Source organism: Chelon labrosus (assembly GCF_963514085.1).
Source record: "Chelon labrosus genome assembly, chromosome: 7".
In the NCBI taxonomy this organism is placed as follows: domain Eukaryota; kingdom Metazoa; phylum Chordata; class Actinopteri; order Mugiliformes; family Mugilidae; genus Chelon; species Chelon labrosus.
In genome coordinates, this window is record NC_140343.1 from 17,860,845 (window position 1) to 17,876,890 (window position 16,046).

At 43.5% G+C, this 16,046-nt stretch overlaps 3 protein-coding genes across 4 annotated transcripts; all 3 read left to right on the forward strand.

The window, feature by feature from the left end:
• Positions 1-61: 61 nt before the first annotated feature.
• Positions 62-4,462, forward strand: LOC311491163 (discoidin domain-containing receptor 2-like; the record flags this gene model as incomplete). Its single annotated transcript, XM_084549021.1, has 10 exons — positions 62-96; positions 375-502; positions 646-782; positions 902-1,112; positions 1,228-1,460; positions 1,559-1,686; positions 1,791-1,988; positions 2,077-2,311; positions 2,409-2,558; positions 2,646-4,462. 10 exons carry the CDS (start codon positions 62-64, stop codon positions 2,775-2,777), a joined length of 1,587 nt encoding a protein of 528 aa, XP_084405147.1. The 3' UTR covers positions 2,778-4,462.
• Positions 4,463-4,652: 190 nt separating this feature from the next.
• On the forward strand, positions 4,653-8,107 carry hsd17b7 (hydroxysteroid (17-beta) dehydrogenase 7; the record flags this gene model as incomplete). The annotated part of the gene is made up of 9 exons (XM_084549022.1): positions 4,653-4,687; positions 4,930-5,172; positions 5,264-5,356; positions 5,467-5,581; positions 6,120-6,314; positions 6,395-6,508; positions 6,598-6,654; positions 6,732-6,830; positions 6,929-8,107. The coding sequence occupies 9 exons, from the start codon at positions 4,653-4,655 to the stop codon at positions 7,067-7,069; spliced, it is 1,092 nt and encodes a 363-aa protein (XP_084405148.1). The 3' UTR covers positions 7,070-8,107.
• Positions 8,108-9,916: 1,809 nt separating this feature from the next.
• Positions 9,917-16,017, forward strand: serbp1a (SERPINE1 mRNA binding protein 1a). 2 transcript variants are annotated; one of them, XM_084548636.1, is made up of 9 exons: positions 9,917-10,285; positions 11,588-11,771; positions 12,613-12,753; positions 12,890-12,961; positions 13,205-13,279; positions 13,419-13,587; positions 14,160-14,204; positions 14,303-14,530; positions 14,628-16,017. In XM_084548636.1, exons 1-9 carry the CDS (start codon positions 10,027-10,029, stop codon positions 14,682-14,684), a joined length of 1,230 nt encoding a protein of 409 aa, XP_084404762.1. In that variant the 5' UTR covers positions 9,917-10,026; the 3' UTR covers positions 14,685-16,017. The 2 variants fall into 2 exon arrangements, with proteins under 2 accessions (XP_084404762.1, XP_084404761.1); XM_084548635.1 differs by having other exon boundaries at positions 10,009-10,285; positions 12,893-12,961.
• Positions 16,018-16,046: the final 29 nt, after the last annotated feature.

A 16,046-nucleotide genomic window follows, 5' to 3' on the forward strand; every position in this document is an offset into this window, starting at 1 on the left:
GCTTTCAGAGACTTTTTGTCTGAAGATGTAGCATTGTAGTCTTTGTCATCAGGTCAACAAGATGAATGTGGTGGTTTTGGTGACTGGGGCAAATAGGTAATATGTATTTATTGTTTTCATTACAAACCTCAGGTCTGGCAGCTTAGGTGTAGGAGATTTATATTTAAAAAAACTCCCAGATTTTTGCCAGAAGTATCCAAACTATATTGTTTTTATTTATTGGTTGGACTTTTTGAATCCTGGCTAATACAAGAGTAGTATAATTTAAACATTTAATCGTTTAATTTGACCAATTTTGCTATTAAAATCAAGCCTGTCAATGGTTATGTGTTTCATAGTCACAACAGTAATATCACGTATGGGTTTCTGTGTAGTGGCGTTGGCCTGGCACTTTGTGAGCGTCTCCTCTCACAAGACACAGAGGGTCTCCGGCTCTGTCTGGCCTGCAGGAACACGCACCGGGCCCAGGCTGGGACAGGACTAACACCCAACCCACAACCAGGTAAGTTGCAACACTCACGCACACCGCATTATTACATATCACACCTAACCTATGTGAAAAACGTTACATACATGCTTGTGTGCAGAGAGTATGGTATCTTGAAAATCCTCAAAAATGTGACTCTTCTCCCTATCCCTCCCTAGAAGAAGACCCCACACACAAAGTAGATGACAGCAACACCCGGATTCTGATTGGTTGTTTAGTGGCCATCATCTTCATCCTCGTGGCCATCATTGTCATCATCTTGTGGAGGCAAGTGTGGCAGAAGATGCTGGAGAAGGTGAGCTATCTCTGATACACTGGTGCACGAATGTTGACTCATTTTTGTGCATTTCTGTTGATGTTTTCATTTGGGAGGTGGTCAGATCTGTTCCTTTACCCCGACATCCTTTATTCTAGGCCTCACGTCGGATGCTGGATGATGAACTAACTGCTAGTTTGTCAATACAGAGTGAGACGTTCGGCTACAACCACAACCGGTCGAGCACAACCAGTGAACAGGAGTCTAATTCCACCTATGAGCGCATTTTCCCTCTCGGCCCAGACTACCAGGAGCCATCGCGCCTCATATGTAAGCTACCGGAGTTCGCAGAGAGCTCAGAAGAACCCGGTAAGTGGACACGCACATCTGCAGACACATCCGCATCCAGTTATATAGATATATGCACACTCAATGTCCTCAGCTGTTGAGATTTTTAGTTAAAGCGCCCCACATTGTGTTCCAGCCTCAACCAGCACAGCAGCTTCTAAATCCACCACAGCTACTGTGGTCCAAGATGGTGTCCCTCACTATGCAGAGGCAGACATTGTGAACCTGCAAGGAGTGACCGGAAGCAACACTTATGCCATCCCTGCAGTAACTATGGACCTGCTGTCGGGGAAAGATGTTGCCGTGGAGGAGTTCCCACGGAAACTGCTTACATTTAAAGAGAAGCTGGGAGAGGGTCAATTTGGAGAGGTGTGCGCTCTTTGCCTGTCCTCTTTGACTGCAGTTACAGGTTTAGATAATGTTAAGGTGCTAGTTATATTTCTCCTCTCTTCTCCTCCCTCTTTTAGGTACACCTGTGTGAAGCAGAGGGGATGCAGGAGTTTATGAACAAAGAGTTTTTGTTTGACATTCCCGAGGACCAGCCAGTCTTAGTGGCTGTGAAGATGCTCCGTTCAGATGCCAACAAAAATGCAAGGTATGGTTCTTCCTGTATACTGCGACAGGAGCTGAAAATAAAATGTGACGTCAATGTAACTCTGTAAAATCTTTCAACTTGAACAAATTGCTTTGTGTTTGTAGGAATGACTTCCTCAAAGAGATAAAGATCATGTCACGTTTGAAGGACCCCAACATCATTCGCCTGCTAGCTGTGTGCATCTACAGCGATCCACTCTGCATGATCACGGAGTACATGGAGAACGGAGATCTCAACCAGTTTCTATCCCGCCACGAGCCCGAGGGGCAGTTTGCTCTGCTCAGCAATGCGCCCACTGTCAGGTAAGTAGGTGGCGGCTGATGAATGCGTATATAAATGTTTTCTTACCTTCCAGCACATGACACCACCTCTCTCCGCTCTCCTCTCCAGCTTCAATAACCTGTGCTACATGGCCACTCAGATAGCGTCTGGGATGAAGTACCTCTCCTCTCTAAACTTTGTCCATCGGGATTTGGCCACGCGGAATTGCTTGGTGGGCAAAACCTACACAATAAAGATAGCTGATTTTGGCATGAGCAGGAATCTGTACAGTGGCGACTACTACCGCATCCAGGGCAGAGCAGTGCTGCCTATACGCTGGATGTCATGGGAGAGCATCCTGCTGGTGAGGGCTGCCACTAAAATTCAGGGTTATGTTTCCTGGAATTTAACACATTTCCAGCAAGTGCTAGAAAACATGTTCACTATCTTTTCTTCTGCAGGGCAAGTTCACCACAGCTAGTGATGTGTGGGCCTTTGGGGTGACCCTGTGGGAGATATTAAACTTCTGCAAGGAGCAACCCTACTCTCAGCTCACTGATGAGCAGGTGATAGAAAACACAGGGGAGTTTTTCAGGGACCAGAAACGACAGGTGAGTGCGCGTACACTTTTACACATTTCCCCGTGCTTATAAGCATCACGCAATGCCTGACTTTATTTCATGCCTCCTGCCGTGCAGATCTACCTGCCTCAGCCTGTGCTGTGTCCAGACTCGCTCTACAAGATCATGCTGGGCTGCTGGAGGAGGAACACGAAGGAACGGCCCTCCTTTCAGGAAATACACAGAGCCCTCCTGGAAATACAGCCTTAAGCCAGTGCAGTGTTTGAGACGGTGATTCCCAGTCCGCTCATCTCTGGATTGAAGGAGATAGTGCAGGACAAGAGCAGCAGACACATCCCAGGTGTAAGCTATTTTGTTTCAGCAGAGAAACAGTGGGCGGCCATCTTTAGGTCCCGAGATACCATATGGGAAACACTAGTTCATGGACTTAACACACTACAAACCAGGACAACCAGAGACATTTGGTGTGTCGGTTTGAATTCAATTAGCACAAACATGCTGGCTAAGTTGTTTTATAGATGTAGAGAGGTATTCCTTATTATACTCCATCCCTCAAACACAAACAGAAGCAGGTTTAAGGGTATGACCTACGGAAGAAGGCAAAATTTAATGTAGCAAGAGACATTCTGCACTTTTGAAAGTATATATATATCATCTCCATGTTTAAATATCGGCCCAGTGTTTGAGATACCGCCAACAGACTCGCGCAACGTTATTGAAGAACTTTCTGGAGGACTGCTTGAATGTAGAAAGGAAAAGTGCAGCATCGCGTTTCAAGTATCGTTTTCAGAGTAACTCCACACATTTAGAGTAGCAAGAAGGAAATATCAAGTGGCTCAGTCGTTTCTCATCTCTCTGCAGTTTTCCTATAGTGGTTGAACATAAAGTGTACATGACTGTGTATTTTCAGTAGATAACTTTAAATCTCAAATATCAGTATTTTGTATTAATATTTATATGTTCATAAGTGTTTGTATTGTTTATGTTCTGTTGATATATTTGTGTACTGATGTGCTCTTTTATTTGGAGTATTGTATTTGATGATTTGATGCAGTAACTCTTCCTGGATTTATACATTATTTTTGGTCCTGTTGCAAACTGGCTTAAGTTGAGAAACCATACTCCTTGATAATAACTGATAAGAAGATCACCTGGCCATGTGTTCTGCTGGTTCAAAAGTATGTGTTTACAGTCTGCGTCATCAGGAAGATGCGTCTGAGTGTGTTGTGATGCTGAACAAGAGAAAATACCACAAAATGCACATGAAATGGGAATATTTAACCTAAAGGGTTCGTTTGATTAGAGCAGCGGAATGGTTGTTGTTTATATTAAAATTCAGTTCATCATCTATTAGGTCAGATGAGTCATCTGCAAGTTTTAGTTAGCTGTAGTCTTTCCTTTATTAATGCACTCTGGATTCTCTCTACTACTATACATTTATTTCTAATAGCTTAAAAGTGACGCCAAACAACAGAGTTTCAGCCAGTTCAGCTGTATCTAAACAAGCGGTCCTTCTTACTTTGCAAATCAAAGACACTCATGGCTGCTCAAATGTACAGTAAGGCATTTTCAACTTGTCTGAGCAGAAAAACATGTACAATTTCTAAATTATACCCCAGTTTAGAGACATATTTGTTCAGTATAGTATGTGGTGATTTTCATCAAATAAAGATCCTTCGATCCCGTCACTCTTTCAAATAAATTGAAGGCAGGCGCCCAGGTCTAAAAATGTACTGGTACCCTGATGAATTAAGTTTTCCTACACTTTGTACTCAAATGTTAGATTTTCAGTGAGAATATTTTACATGTGTTGTAAACAGAAGCTGTACATTGATAGACCAACACAAATAAAATTTAATCAGGGAATTCTATCTGTTTGAGAGCTTGTGTCTTATTAATGGGTACTGAATATTTTACGCCGTGTCTGTTTGGGACGTCCCGAGAAGCTGAGCTGACCTGTATCAAGATGTTATTGGCTGATGGCATCCAATCAAAGCGCAGAGGAGGAGTGAAAACTGGGAATCCACGGGACTTGAAACCAGTCTTTGGACACAAAATGCGTTGCTTTCAGAGACTTTTTGTCTGAAGATGTAGCATTGTAGTCTTTGTCATCAGGTCAACAAGATGAATGTGGTGGTTTTGGTGACTGGGGCAAATAGGTAATATGTATTTATTGTTTTCATTACAAACCTCAGGTCTGGCAGCTTAGGTGTAGGAGATTTATATTTAAAAAAACTCCCAGATTTTTGCCAGAAGTATCCAAACTATATTGTTTTTATTTATTGGTTGGACTTTTTGAATCCTGGCTAATACAAGAGTAGTATAATTTAAACATTTAATCGTTTAATTTGACCAATTTTGCTATTAAAATCAAGCCTGTCAATGGTTATGTGTTTCATAGTCACAACAGTAATATCACGTATGGGTTTCTGTGTAGTGGCGTTGGCCTGGCACTTTGTGAGCGTCTCCTCTCACAAGACACAGAGGGTCTCCGGCTCTGTCTGGCCTGCAGGAACACGCACCGGGCCCAGGCTGCTCGCTCTGCCCTCCTCGCCGCCCACCCCGAGGCCCAGGTGGACCTGCTGCAGATGGACACCAGCAGCGTCTCCTCCGTCATCAGAGCTGCGCAGGAGGTCAGGCTCAGGTGGGAGGAAGAACTCCGCAAGATGGAAATCTAAATTCACGTACTCATATGGTCACCAGGTCTGCTTAGGGATATGTCTCGTCTTCTGCAGGTACGACCGTCTGGATTACCTCTACCTGAATGCAGGCATCATGCCAAACCCACAGTTTGATGTGAAAGCCTTTTTCAAAGGCCTCTTCTCCAGGTACATGGTTGATTTTAGATGTTCCTGATGCCTGAAACTCATTTTCACTCATTTGACTTGTACAGAACAACTGTAACACGACCTGTTTATCTATAACATCTTTATTGCAGCAATGTTATCACTATGTTTGCCACCGCTGAAGGGATTTTGACACAGAAGGATAGTGTGACCCCTGATGGCTTGCAGGAAATTTTTGCAACCAACTTGTTCGGCCACTTCCTTCTGGTGAGTCTCTGGCGCACTGGCTTCTGACAGGACAAATATGATACAAAAGCATGTTTCCTGTAGTCTTCCATGGAGAAAGTAGCTTTGTGTGCCCTTGATGGAACAAATATAGGTGATACCGGATCTGTCCGTCACTTAGCAACACTACATTAAAAATTAACAGCGCGTTGTTCTAGCTATAAGGTCACTGTGGGCCATATTCTGCTGCCTGTGCATTTGCAGGTGAATCCTGAGAGGTGTTAAGTTGCCACCAAAGAGCAACCTTCTCAAGGGTCTTGTTTCGACCTTTTCGAGAATAATTAATAGATATTTATTTCTGTGAGGAAAACACGTTGAGAAATAATTTGGTAAGATCTCCATGAAACGCTCTCTGGAGTTCATACTGCAAAAACTATTCAAGTCAGTAAAGCACAGATTTCATGTGAACTTTGAAACAAGGTGATTTTTTATCTTCTCTTTTTAAATGAGGATATATTACTTACGAACTTGTTCAGTTGATTATTCTGATGCTGCGGTGCTCATCTGCATCGTGGTCCAGGTCAGGGAGCTGGAGCCGATGCTGTGCAATGCAGGCCGGACCTCCCAGCTGATCTGGACCTCCTCTAGCAATGCTCAGCGCTCTGCTTTTAGCCTTGAAGACATACAGCACCAGACGGGCACCCAGCCTTACAGCTCCTCCAAATATGCCTCGGACCTGCTAAGCCTGGCTCTCAACACACACTACAACAAACAGGTCGACTCTCACGCACACCCTCTGTGTGACTTTTACGTCATAAGAAGTCGGTGACAGGGATCTTGCTGTTTGATTTATAGGGTTTGTACTCATCTGTCATCTGTCCTGGTTTTGTGATGACCAACCTGACCTACAGCATCCTGCCCTCCTTCCCAGCCTTCCTCTGGACACTGCTCATGCCCCTCTTTTGGCTTGTGAGCGCAACTGTGGCCAGTCAGCGTTGATTATCTATATTCTGTGGTGTTTTTTTTTCCTGACATGTGTCTTTCTTTCACGCTCACAGATAAGAATGTTCACCAACACTTTCACACTGACACCTTTTAATGGAGCTGAAGCATTGGTAGGTAAAACAAAAATTCTAATTTCCATACATGGTTATGTGAAAATTCACGGCCTTTCATCTGCGCTTTCTCCCAGTTTTGGCTGTTTAAGCAGAAGCCTGAATCACTTGACCCATATGCCAAGTACCACAGCTTAACATCAGGGCTCGGAAACAACTACACGCAACCACGAAAGGTACGGCAGATAAGGATTAAAAATCAAATACAATAAATGGCACAAGAGTGTTTAAAATGTATTTTAAAAGTAGTTTTGTTTGCTCTTCTTCCTTGCAGATGGATACTGATTTGGGAACAGCTGAGTCTTTGTATGAGAAGTTACTGCAACTAGAAAGTGAAGTAAGGAAGAAAGTGAAGGAGAAACAAAAAGAAGCCCAACATGCCAGCAGACATCTTGCAGGATCTGAATCATCTTGATGCAAAATCAACTCGGAAAGACTGAATCTTTGGAATTGAGATGTTGCAGTACTTTGTTTTTGCCAGAGAAAATACCAGAATTATGCATGTTTGCAATAAAAACAAGCGTTTCCTGTTCGACGCCTCTCCCTGTGCAAATTCAAATACTAAATGAGGAGAACAACAGCTTTTGCAAATATGCAGATACATCCTGTCTTTTCAGTCTATGCGGTCCAGGAGGAACTCTCTTCGATACGGTTGATGATCCCACGATCCTCACGACACAACGCAGTGCAGTTTGACAGCAAACTATCGGTGTCGTCCCAAAACTTAATGTAAGTGCTCTGAGCGAGCCCCTCTGCGTTGTACGGCGGCGCGAAGGCGCACCTGAAATTCTGCTCTGGAGGATTTGGAGCGCACAGCCAGCAGTGATCCCCGTGGTTCGCCGTTTGTTTCCCGGTCCCGCTCTCCTCGTCTGCTCCGCTCAATTTCGGGTTGCAGAAAGCCCAAACCATCCCGCAGAAATAGAGGAAAAACGTCCCCATGACCATAACCATGAGAGCGTAGGACTCCACCATCGCTTTGGTGACTGGCGAGGTCATTTTAGGTTGTGCAGGGAATTACTGACAAGGAGTGGCTGTGAGTGCAAGTGGCATCATCCTGGGGGCTGGACCTCTCTCAGTCAATAGAGTAATAGACACAAGCAGAAAACACATGACTGCAGACCAGAGTAGGATGTCAACTGGTAAAACTAGCTCATAGGGGGAGCTGTAGTTGGAGCAGCAGCTTTTGGAAGGTGAGGTCGCTGGTTAGAATCACGTTCATGGCTGAAGTGCCTTGAACAGGCACGTAAAACCTGCCCTGACTGCTCCCTAAGTGTCGGGCATGGCTGTCCACGTGTGTGTAATGTAATAAAGCTGATTTAATGTGATGTGTTGCAAAAACACCTAATGATTCATGGAAACAGGACATTCTGCAGTCACTTATGACTATGGTTTCTGAATGAACTTTTAAGTTGTCTTAATTTGACCAAATTCTTCTGTAACCGCTTGTCCTGTGAAGGGTCGCGGGGGTGCTGGAGCCTATCCCAGCTGTCATCGGGCGAGAGGCAGGGTACAACCACTCACATGCACACCTACAGCCAATTTAGAATCACCAGTTAACCTAACCAGCATCTTTGGACAGTGAGAGGAAGTACCTGGAGGGAACCCAAGCAGACACAGGGAGAACATGCAAACTCCACACAGAGGAGCCGGAACCTTCTTGCTGTGAGGCATCAGTGCTAACCACCTGTCAGTGCTAACACTGTACTGCCCATTTGACCAAACTGACAAAAAATATTTAATTTGACTATAATATTTTGGCAATATTATGAATACTTGAGCGGTGTAACGTCTTCAAGAAAACCAAATAAGTTGCCTTAGTTTTAACTTTTGGATACAGCTGGAGGCCTGGATGACAGCGAACCTTCATAGACACATTTCCACTCTTGGTTTTTGTTTAGTTTTACTTAATTATAACTTATATTATATACCTTGTTCCATAGATCAAAATATGAGGACTAACCCCGCAGCTAAGGACAACGATTTCCACCTGCAGGTCTGTCGTGTTACTAGATAGGGACCATTCCCTTCCAACATCTGAATTTACATTCAAAATATGGATTTTTATAGCTTACCTTTTAATCCTGTTTGTGTTTGGTAAGGTGTAAGCAATTTAATCAGAACATTTATACGTGCGACTAAACAAGAAACAGGCTGTGAATGAGTGACAGGAAAGCCCATTTGTCTCCCTGACAATTACGGAGGGCAGTTTCACTAACAGGCCTGTCAGCTGTCAGGCTTTAACTTTCCTTATAAGGAACCACCACAACTCCCAAAATACCCCCAATGATCCAAATACCATCAGTGATCAATGAAACATTCATTCTGTGTGGATGATAAAACAGGATAAAACAATTTCTGCTATTTAAGCTTTCTTTCATTTCATTGATCAGCTTTTTAAAAAAAATAAAAATAAAATAAAATTAAATTAAATTAAAATTAAAATACAAATATTACCAAGAGGAGGTTTCGACTGAGATCACGTGGCAAAAAATAAATAAACAAAAAATAATTTAAAAAATAATAAATCTATCTATCTATCTAATTATTTTATAGGTATATAATTTACTAAAATAACCTGCTCAAGATCAAGAGGACATGAAGATACAGCTGCAGAAATGGAAAGCCAGACTGTTGAACTTCTGGAAATATGGCATATCACAAAAATCTCTACATTTCAAATTTCATAGTTGTGTACAGAACATTTAAAAGTTTTATCTCCTCCTACAGTAACACTAACCTCACATGTACAGACTCTGTGAAATGGAGTTTAAAGGGAACTGGGGCTTACAGCAGAGTGAATGATTTTTACTAGTCAGTATTAAACGTCAGCAGCCTGTAAGTGTTGGGTTCGTGACTCATGGATTAACTTAGTAATTAGAAGTAATTTATTGTTTTCTGCTCACATATTGTTTCCTTAATGACTTATACTAGTCGTATTAAAAGCAACAAAACCTGACTCGATTTAGGGTCTGCAGATATAAAATGGTTGCAGTATAAAACAAGCGTTACTGGCTACTGGAGCTTTATTTCGTCTCTTTCAGACACAGAGGAGGTTTATCTGGTCAGTCAAAACAAGAGCACGAAGTGTAAATGAAGTCACCCATGCTTGCCTTTTCTGAAGCCAGCAACGCCAAAAAACTAAAGGATTGTGGGTAGTCGAGTTTTTTCAGTGGTCTGTTCCGCGCACGAATCCATTGCCATGCTCCTCTGAAAGAACTACACTCCCCACCCGCGCAAACTCTGAGGTCCCGGATGTCTGTCGCGCCGGAAGAGAAGAAGGTCCTTTCCCAGCCATCTTGTGGCTTCATCTAGCGAAGTATTCGCACCAAGCCTCGTAGAATCGGAGGAAAATCCTGCTGAAGGGGCGCCATCATGCCCGGACAAATGCAAGAAGGTTTTGGCTGTGCCATAGCCAATCGGTTTGACCAATTATTTGACGACGAGTCGGATCCTTTCGAGCTGCTGAAGCAGGCCGAAATAAAGAAGAAGAAGGAGGCTGCTGCTCCTGGTGCCGCCAAGACTGCAGCCCAGGCTGCCAAGCAACCGAAAAAAGAATCTCAGAAAGACAGAAAGACCCCATTGACTGACAAGAAGGAGGAGACCCAGGCACCTGTCCCACTCAAGAAAGATGGTAAAATATATTTCTGCGTTTTAGGTCTCGAGAGGCGGCTCAATTTTTTTTTTTGAAGCTAACAGGCTAGGTTGCTTGCTTACTAGCTAGCAACGGTTTATAAGCCCCGTGACATGAGGTCCGCATGGCTGCTTTTGTGCGACTGCGGGCTGTCATTTTTCCAGAACAATGACATTTACACAAACGTGTATTGCAGTGGGATCTGTAGCAATTCACAGATTAACGGCTACAGGCCGGCCTGCTTGTTTTGGCTTGTCCTCCCCCCCCCCAATGGGCCTCGTTGAACAGGCACAACCCGAAATCCTAGAAAGTCTTTTGAATTATCTCGTCTAAATGTCACACACACGGCGAGATGAGACTCTGAACACTTGTTGCTGACCGTAGTCAGATCGAGGGAGTTAAATATAAACGACTAATTAAAATGTATTAAGATATAGCCGGAGTGCTTTGGTAACACGTGCTAGAACAGGTGATAAAAGAAATGTAGTATAAACGTTGTGTTTGCTCTAAGTGAATATGCAGGTGGATTCATCTCCTGACATTAGCGGCAGCTCTCATGGTAATGAACCTCGTGGTTGTAGTGTGGGGTGTGTTAAAGCACTGCCACTTCCCATTGGCGCACAATACAGAAGTCGGCACATGCGGTCGGCTGCCTCAAGCATTCACTTTCCTTTTTCCTTCTTTTTGCAGATGTGCAACAATATATAATCCCGATATCAACTAACAAAGTTTACATCCTGGTGTCTGCAGTGTTTTTTTCCAGTAATTTAAATTTACTACAGGAACTGACTGTGAGATGGAGGCATACCAGACGGGCTGTTATCATGTCAGGCAGCCAAGTGGGCTCATATCAGTTGGCTTGGGAAGAGATGAGACAGGTGCGCTGACGGACTATGGTGCACCCAGCTGCTGCTGTGTAGTGGAGGTCTATTTTGGTGGCTGGTGATTTTGGTCAATGGGTGGGACTTGTTGTGTCACACCGGGCCAGTAGTAGTCGTCAACCATGTGTCAGGAAGAGTCAAACACAGTGTAAATTTCAACTGTGGCGCAACACCGTGTTTCCACTGATGAGCGCGCCATCTAAGAGAAATTTGTAAAAAGTGATCAAATGGATAACTTTACAAGGGGAAATGGTTAGTTTTTAGTAAATGGACCATCTGCCTTCATGTTTACACATTAATTGGAATTATTTGCTCCATTTAAACAGAACAATCGCCTCTTCTTTCTGTTGGCTCCGACTCGGCAGTAGGTCCTGATCCATCAATGTTGCTCATTTAATCTTACCGATGTGGTCAATCCTAGGTGCCGGTATGAGGAGAATGGGCCGGAAGCCGGAGGGCGAAGGCCCCAGACCACAGGGCGGCCAGGGAGAAGGGCGCCCCCCCACAGACAGACGGCCCGTGGACAGGCGGCCACCTCGCCGCTTCGAGAGGCCTGCTGGTGACGCCGGCGAGAAGCCTGAGGGTGGTGAATTCTCAGTGGAGAAGTGAGTTGGTATTCAAATCAGACATCTTAGTTTAAAAGTAACCATATATGAGAAGAGGACGAGAGGGACTCGACCGCTATTATATCGTCTCTGGTTGTTACCATTTGAGGATGGACGAGTCTTCTCTATGGGGTGGGACAGCTGCTGATAGAGGCGTTTCTTAAAATGATAAGGGTTAGTAGTTTTGCCCAAACTTCTACGTTCACCATGCGTCTCCTCAGTGGTAAAGTCGATACAAAACTTAAAATTTAAAAGCAATATTTTTATTTTGATGTAGAAGCAGTCTGACATTGCAAATGCAGATGTTTAGAGCGATGAACCTCAAGAGAATTATTAACTGAATCTGCACTGTGTGCATACTAAGTTTCAGGTCATCATTTAACTGGCTCAGTACTATTTGGGTTCACTCATGGGGTTTCAGTCATTTTCTTCAGCGGGCAGCCATTTTCAGAGAAAATGCTGAAAAAAATAAATAAATAAAAAGCCACATTCATGATATAAACAGTAGATACACGATTGGCTGATGAAAACATCACAAATGTAGCAGCTGAACAGCCAGAGATTTGGAGACTAAAATCAGCCAATGATAATGCTGATGGGTCTGTCATGGGTAGTTGTCAAATAAGCATCTATTTTCCAGCAATTTCATCATGTTTTTACAGCTTGTTTTTGCCGCCCCCAGGTGGCCAGATAAATTAATGTTACAAACATCATTCTTATTGCACAGTTAGAAACACTAATCCCCTTTTTTTCCCTTTAGACTTTATATGTTAAGTGTGCTAGTCTTACTGGTCACATAGTTTTATTTGCATTGCTACCCTCTCTCTTTCCATCTCTGTAGGCCCGTCGGTGATAGGCCAATGAGAGGACGTGGTGGCGGAAGGGGAGGCCGCGGAGGCAGAGGACGCGGCATGGGTCGCAGCGATGGCTTTGACTCCCGAGGAAAACGTGAATTTGATAGACACAGTGGCAGTGACAGATCGTAAGTACTTCTTCAGTTTTTGTTTTGCTCTTAAATTAAAATATTGTGTTTTTACACCAGGTCTTCTCTAGACCCGTGTGCATGCCACAGTGCGGTGTATGTGTCATGATCCTGCCTAAAGCAAATGTTGTTTCAGTAGTCTGAAAGGTGAGGAGAAGCGCGGGGGAAGTGGATCTCACAACTGGGGCACTGTCAAGGATGAACTGAAGTAAGTTTGTATGTATGCAGCACACCAGACACTGTATTTTATCGTTTATAGGGAGAGATTGGTTTTAAGAGGCATTTGTACATTTATTTCTTCTGTTCTGATTCTGCTTATTGACCAAGTAAGAGTCCTGACCATGGACTCTTACTTGGTCCATGGTCAGACTGTAGCTATGACTCACATCTGCCTTGAACTTGTGCAGCACGAATCCTTTGTCCTAACCATGTTTTATTTTTTCCCCAACAGTGAACTTGACCAATCAAACGTCACTGAAGAAAACCCTGAAGGAGAGGAGCATCCACCTGCCGACTCTGAGAACAAGTAAGCACCATGTTCTGACTAATCTAAAGAGACTCCTAACTTAAGTTTTACATTTTGCGGCACAAACAAATCCCAAACATTTAATTTTATATACAGTGATGTGTTCGCTGCTTACACTTGTCTGTGTGTTTTGTTGAAGGGAAAATGAGGTTGAGGAAGTGAAGGAGGAAGGCCCCAAGGAGATGACTCTGGATGAATGGAAGGCCATGCAGGACAAGGAACGGGCCAAGGTTGAGTTCAACATCCGTAAGGCCAATGAGGGAGCTGATTGGAACAAAGGATTCGTGCTGCACAAGTCCAAGGCAGATGTGAGTCATAGCTACGGTCTGCTCCTCTTATATTAGTTCATCATTTATGTGCACATGATCACGTGCACCAGCAGTTATTGAAGACCACTTGTTACTAGTATGAGACCATGTTATTTTATTTTTTCTTCTCCAGAGTAGTATAATTATGTAGAAAGGGGCTTCAAGCAGCAGCAGCAGCAGCAGCACAGTCACCCTATCAGGGAATCTTAAACACACGATGCATCAGTTGCCTCAATGATGGTAGCGTCACCGCACGTAACGGAAGCAGCACCGTCTTGAAGATTCTTGACGGCTGCGTTAAACCACGAGTGTGGGTCAACTTACTTTTTCAGTACTTTTGTTTGTCCCACTATTCAGCATCATCACTCAAGATGCAGAATCAAGTCACCTGTTGTAAATAGATAGTATTAAAGAAGGGACACACATTTTAGCATGCTGGATTTACAGGGATAGGCATGGAGTACTTTTTTTTTTTATGAATATTAAAACTATATTTGGTACAAACATGATTTTGCTCAGTATGTCGTGTTAATGTTTATGCATTTTTATTTTTTTGCACTTGTCCGATTCAGGATAAGAAAGGAGATCTGATTGAACCTGAGGTTGAGGAGCCTAAGGTAACATGTCCCCTCTCACATATATTGCAATGTGTCTGAACTCCGATCACATAAAATGTTACATTACAGACAATTAAATCTCCACTTCTTTAATTCAGGTGGATGACGAGCACCACTTCCGGAAGCCAGCCAACGACATTACGTCCCAGCTGGAGATCAACTTCGGAGACCTGGGCCGTCCAGGCCGTGGACGTGGGGGACCACGCGGAGGCCGGGGAGGTCGTGGCCGCGGTGCTGGTGGTCCTGGCGGTGCTGGTGCTGGTGCTGGTGGTGGTCCTGGCGGCGCCGAACCTACTAGGCCGGTTCGCGGAGGAAGGACTGACAGGGTACGCCTCATATTTTTAGTTTCATCCCTCATAATTTTTCTGTGACGCATCTTCAAGTGTTTGGATGTTTTATCTCATTGTATACTTTTCCTTACAGTCATCTGCGTCCGTGCCAAACGTGGACGACCCAGAGGCCTTCCCAGCCCTGGCTTAAGTCCCAGCTGCGGACCCTCAGGCCTACAGGAGCCTCCTAAGCACCTCCACTACGAGGCTTGCATGTTCCTGGATCCTTCAGCAAGGTGAAATGATGGAGAAGACTGTCATAACTATGGCACTCAATGTGAGGACTGAGTTTTACCCAATTAAAAACAAAACAAAGATGGAAAAAAAAAACAGAAATTAAAACAAAAAAAAATCAAAAAAATGAAAAGGACTTCTTGCTACTCTGGAGCAACTTATTGGTAGAGGTTTTGTACTTGGAAACAAAGTAGCAGGGATGTTTTCATACAGTATTTTTTTCAGAGGTTATGCATTGTCCATTGATACATTTTTGTAATTGCTGCTTGAAAATATGCATTTTGAAATGTAAGCATAAGAGTATCTTAAGCGTGGTGTGTGCCATTGCTTTGCTCGCTTTAAAACAGGCACTGTGGAGCTCCTAACTTAAGCTCATAACCTCTGCCGCACCAGGTATTTCTGATGAAGTTCCAGCTTCACTCATTGAGATTTATGGATTTTTTTTTCTTTAGCACTGAGGTATTGTTTTATATTTTATACAGGAGGTCTATTCTTGTATGATCTTCGGCCTGTAAATCTTAACTATTTTCATAATTCTTTCAGAGACTGTATTTCACATGGTGCAAATAGGACATACCTTGATCTTCGATCAAGAGATGCTGCCTACATTTGAATGCGTTGATGAAATGGCACCTAAATTCAAATTTAAGGTTCTTTTGTATTGAAATGTGCTACACGAGAAACATTAGGTCATTTTGGAGGAAGATGTTGGTGATTACCCTCCTAAACTTGCATTGATCCCGAGACGTTTGTCAAGCGGATTAATTGGAAGCTGAAAAATATTCCATGTGTTAGATATACTTGTATCTGGGGTGCTATTCACCATCTAATGTGTCATCCTCCTTGCCCATTTCATCTTTCATCTCTAGCCATGTGCAAGTCAATCAATGCCTTTGTTCTTACTTTAGAGTGATAAGGAGAGGAGGTGTTTTTACACAGCTGAGATGTGGCTGTAGACGTCTGGAAGCCCTCGGTCTCTCTCCCGACTGTTTACACACTCCAACTCGCGCATCCTTCCACAGATGTAAACTCAGCCCAGCTTCAGTTCGTTTCTGCAGCTCTGTCCTGTGCTGATATTTTCCTCCTCTGTTGACTTGCCCTGTAGCTTCCACAGTGGCACCACTGCATAATTGCTCTGAAAGAAATACAGTTGTCCATTGTGTGGAACAACTGAAGTGCTCTACAAATGTGTGAATTCTAGCCCTGCTATTAGACCTCTGTCGGTAAATAAAGATGGTCGATAAATTTTTTGCATTGTCACATTTTTTTAACCCTGCCT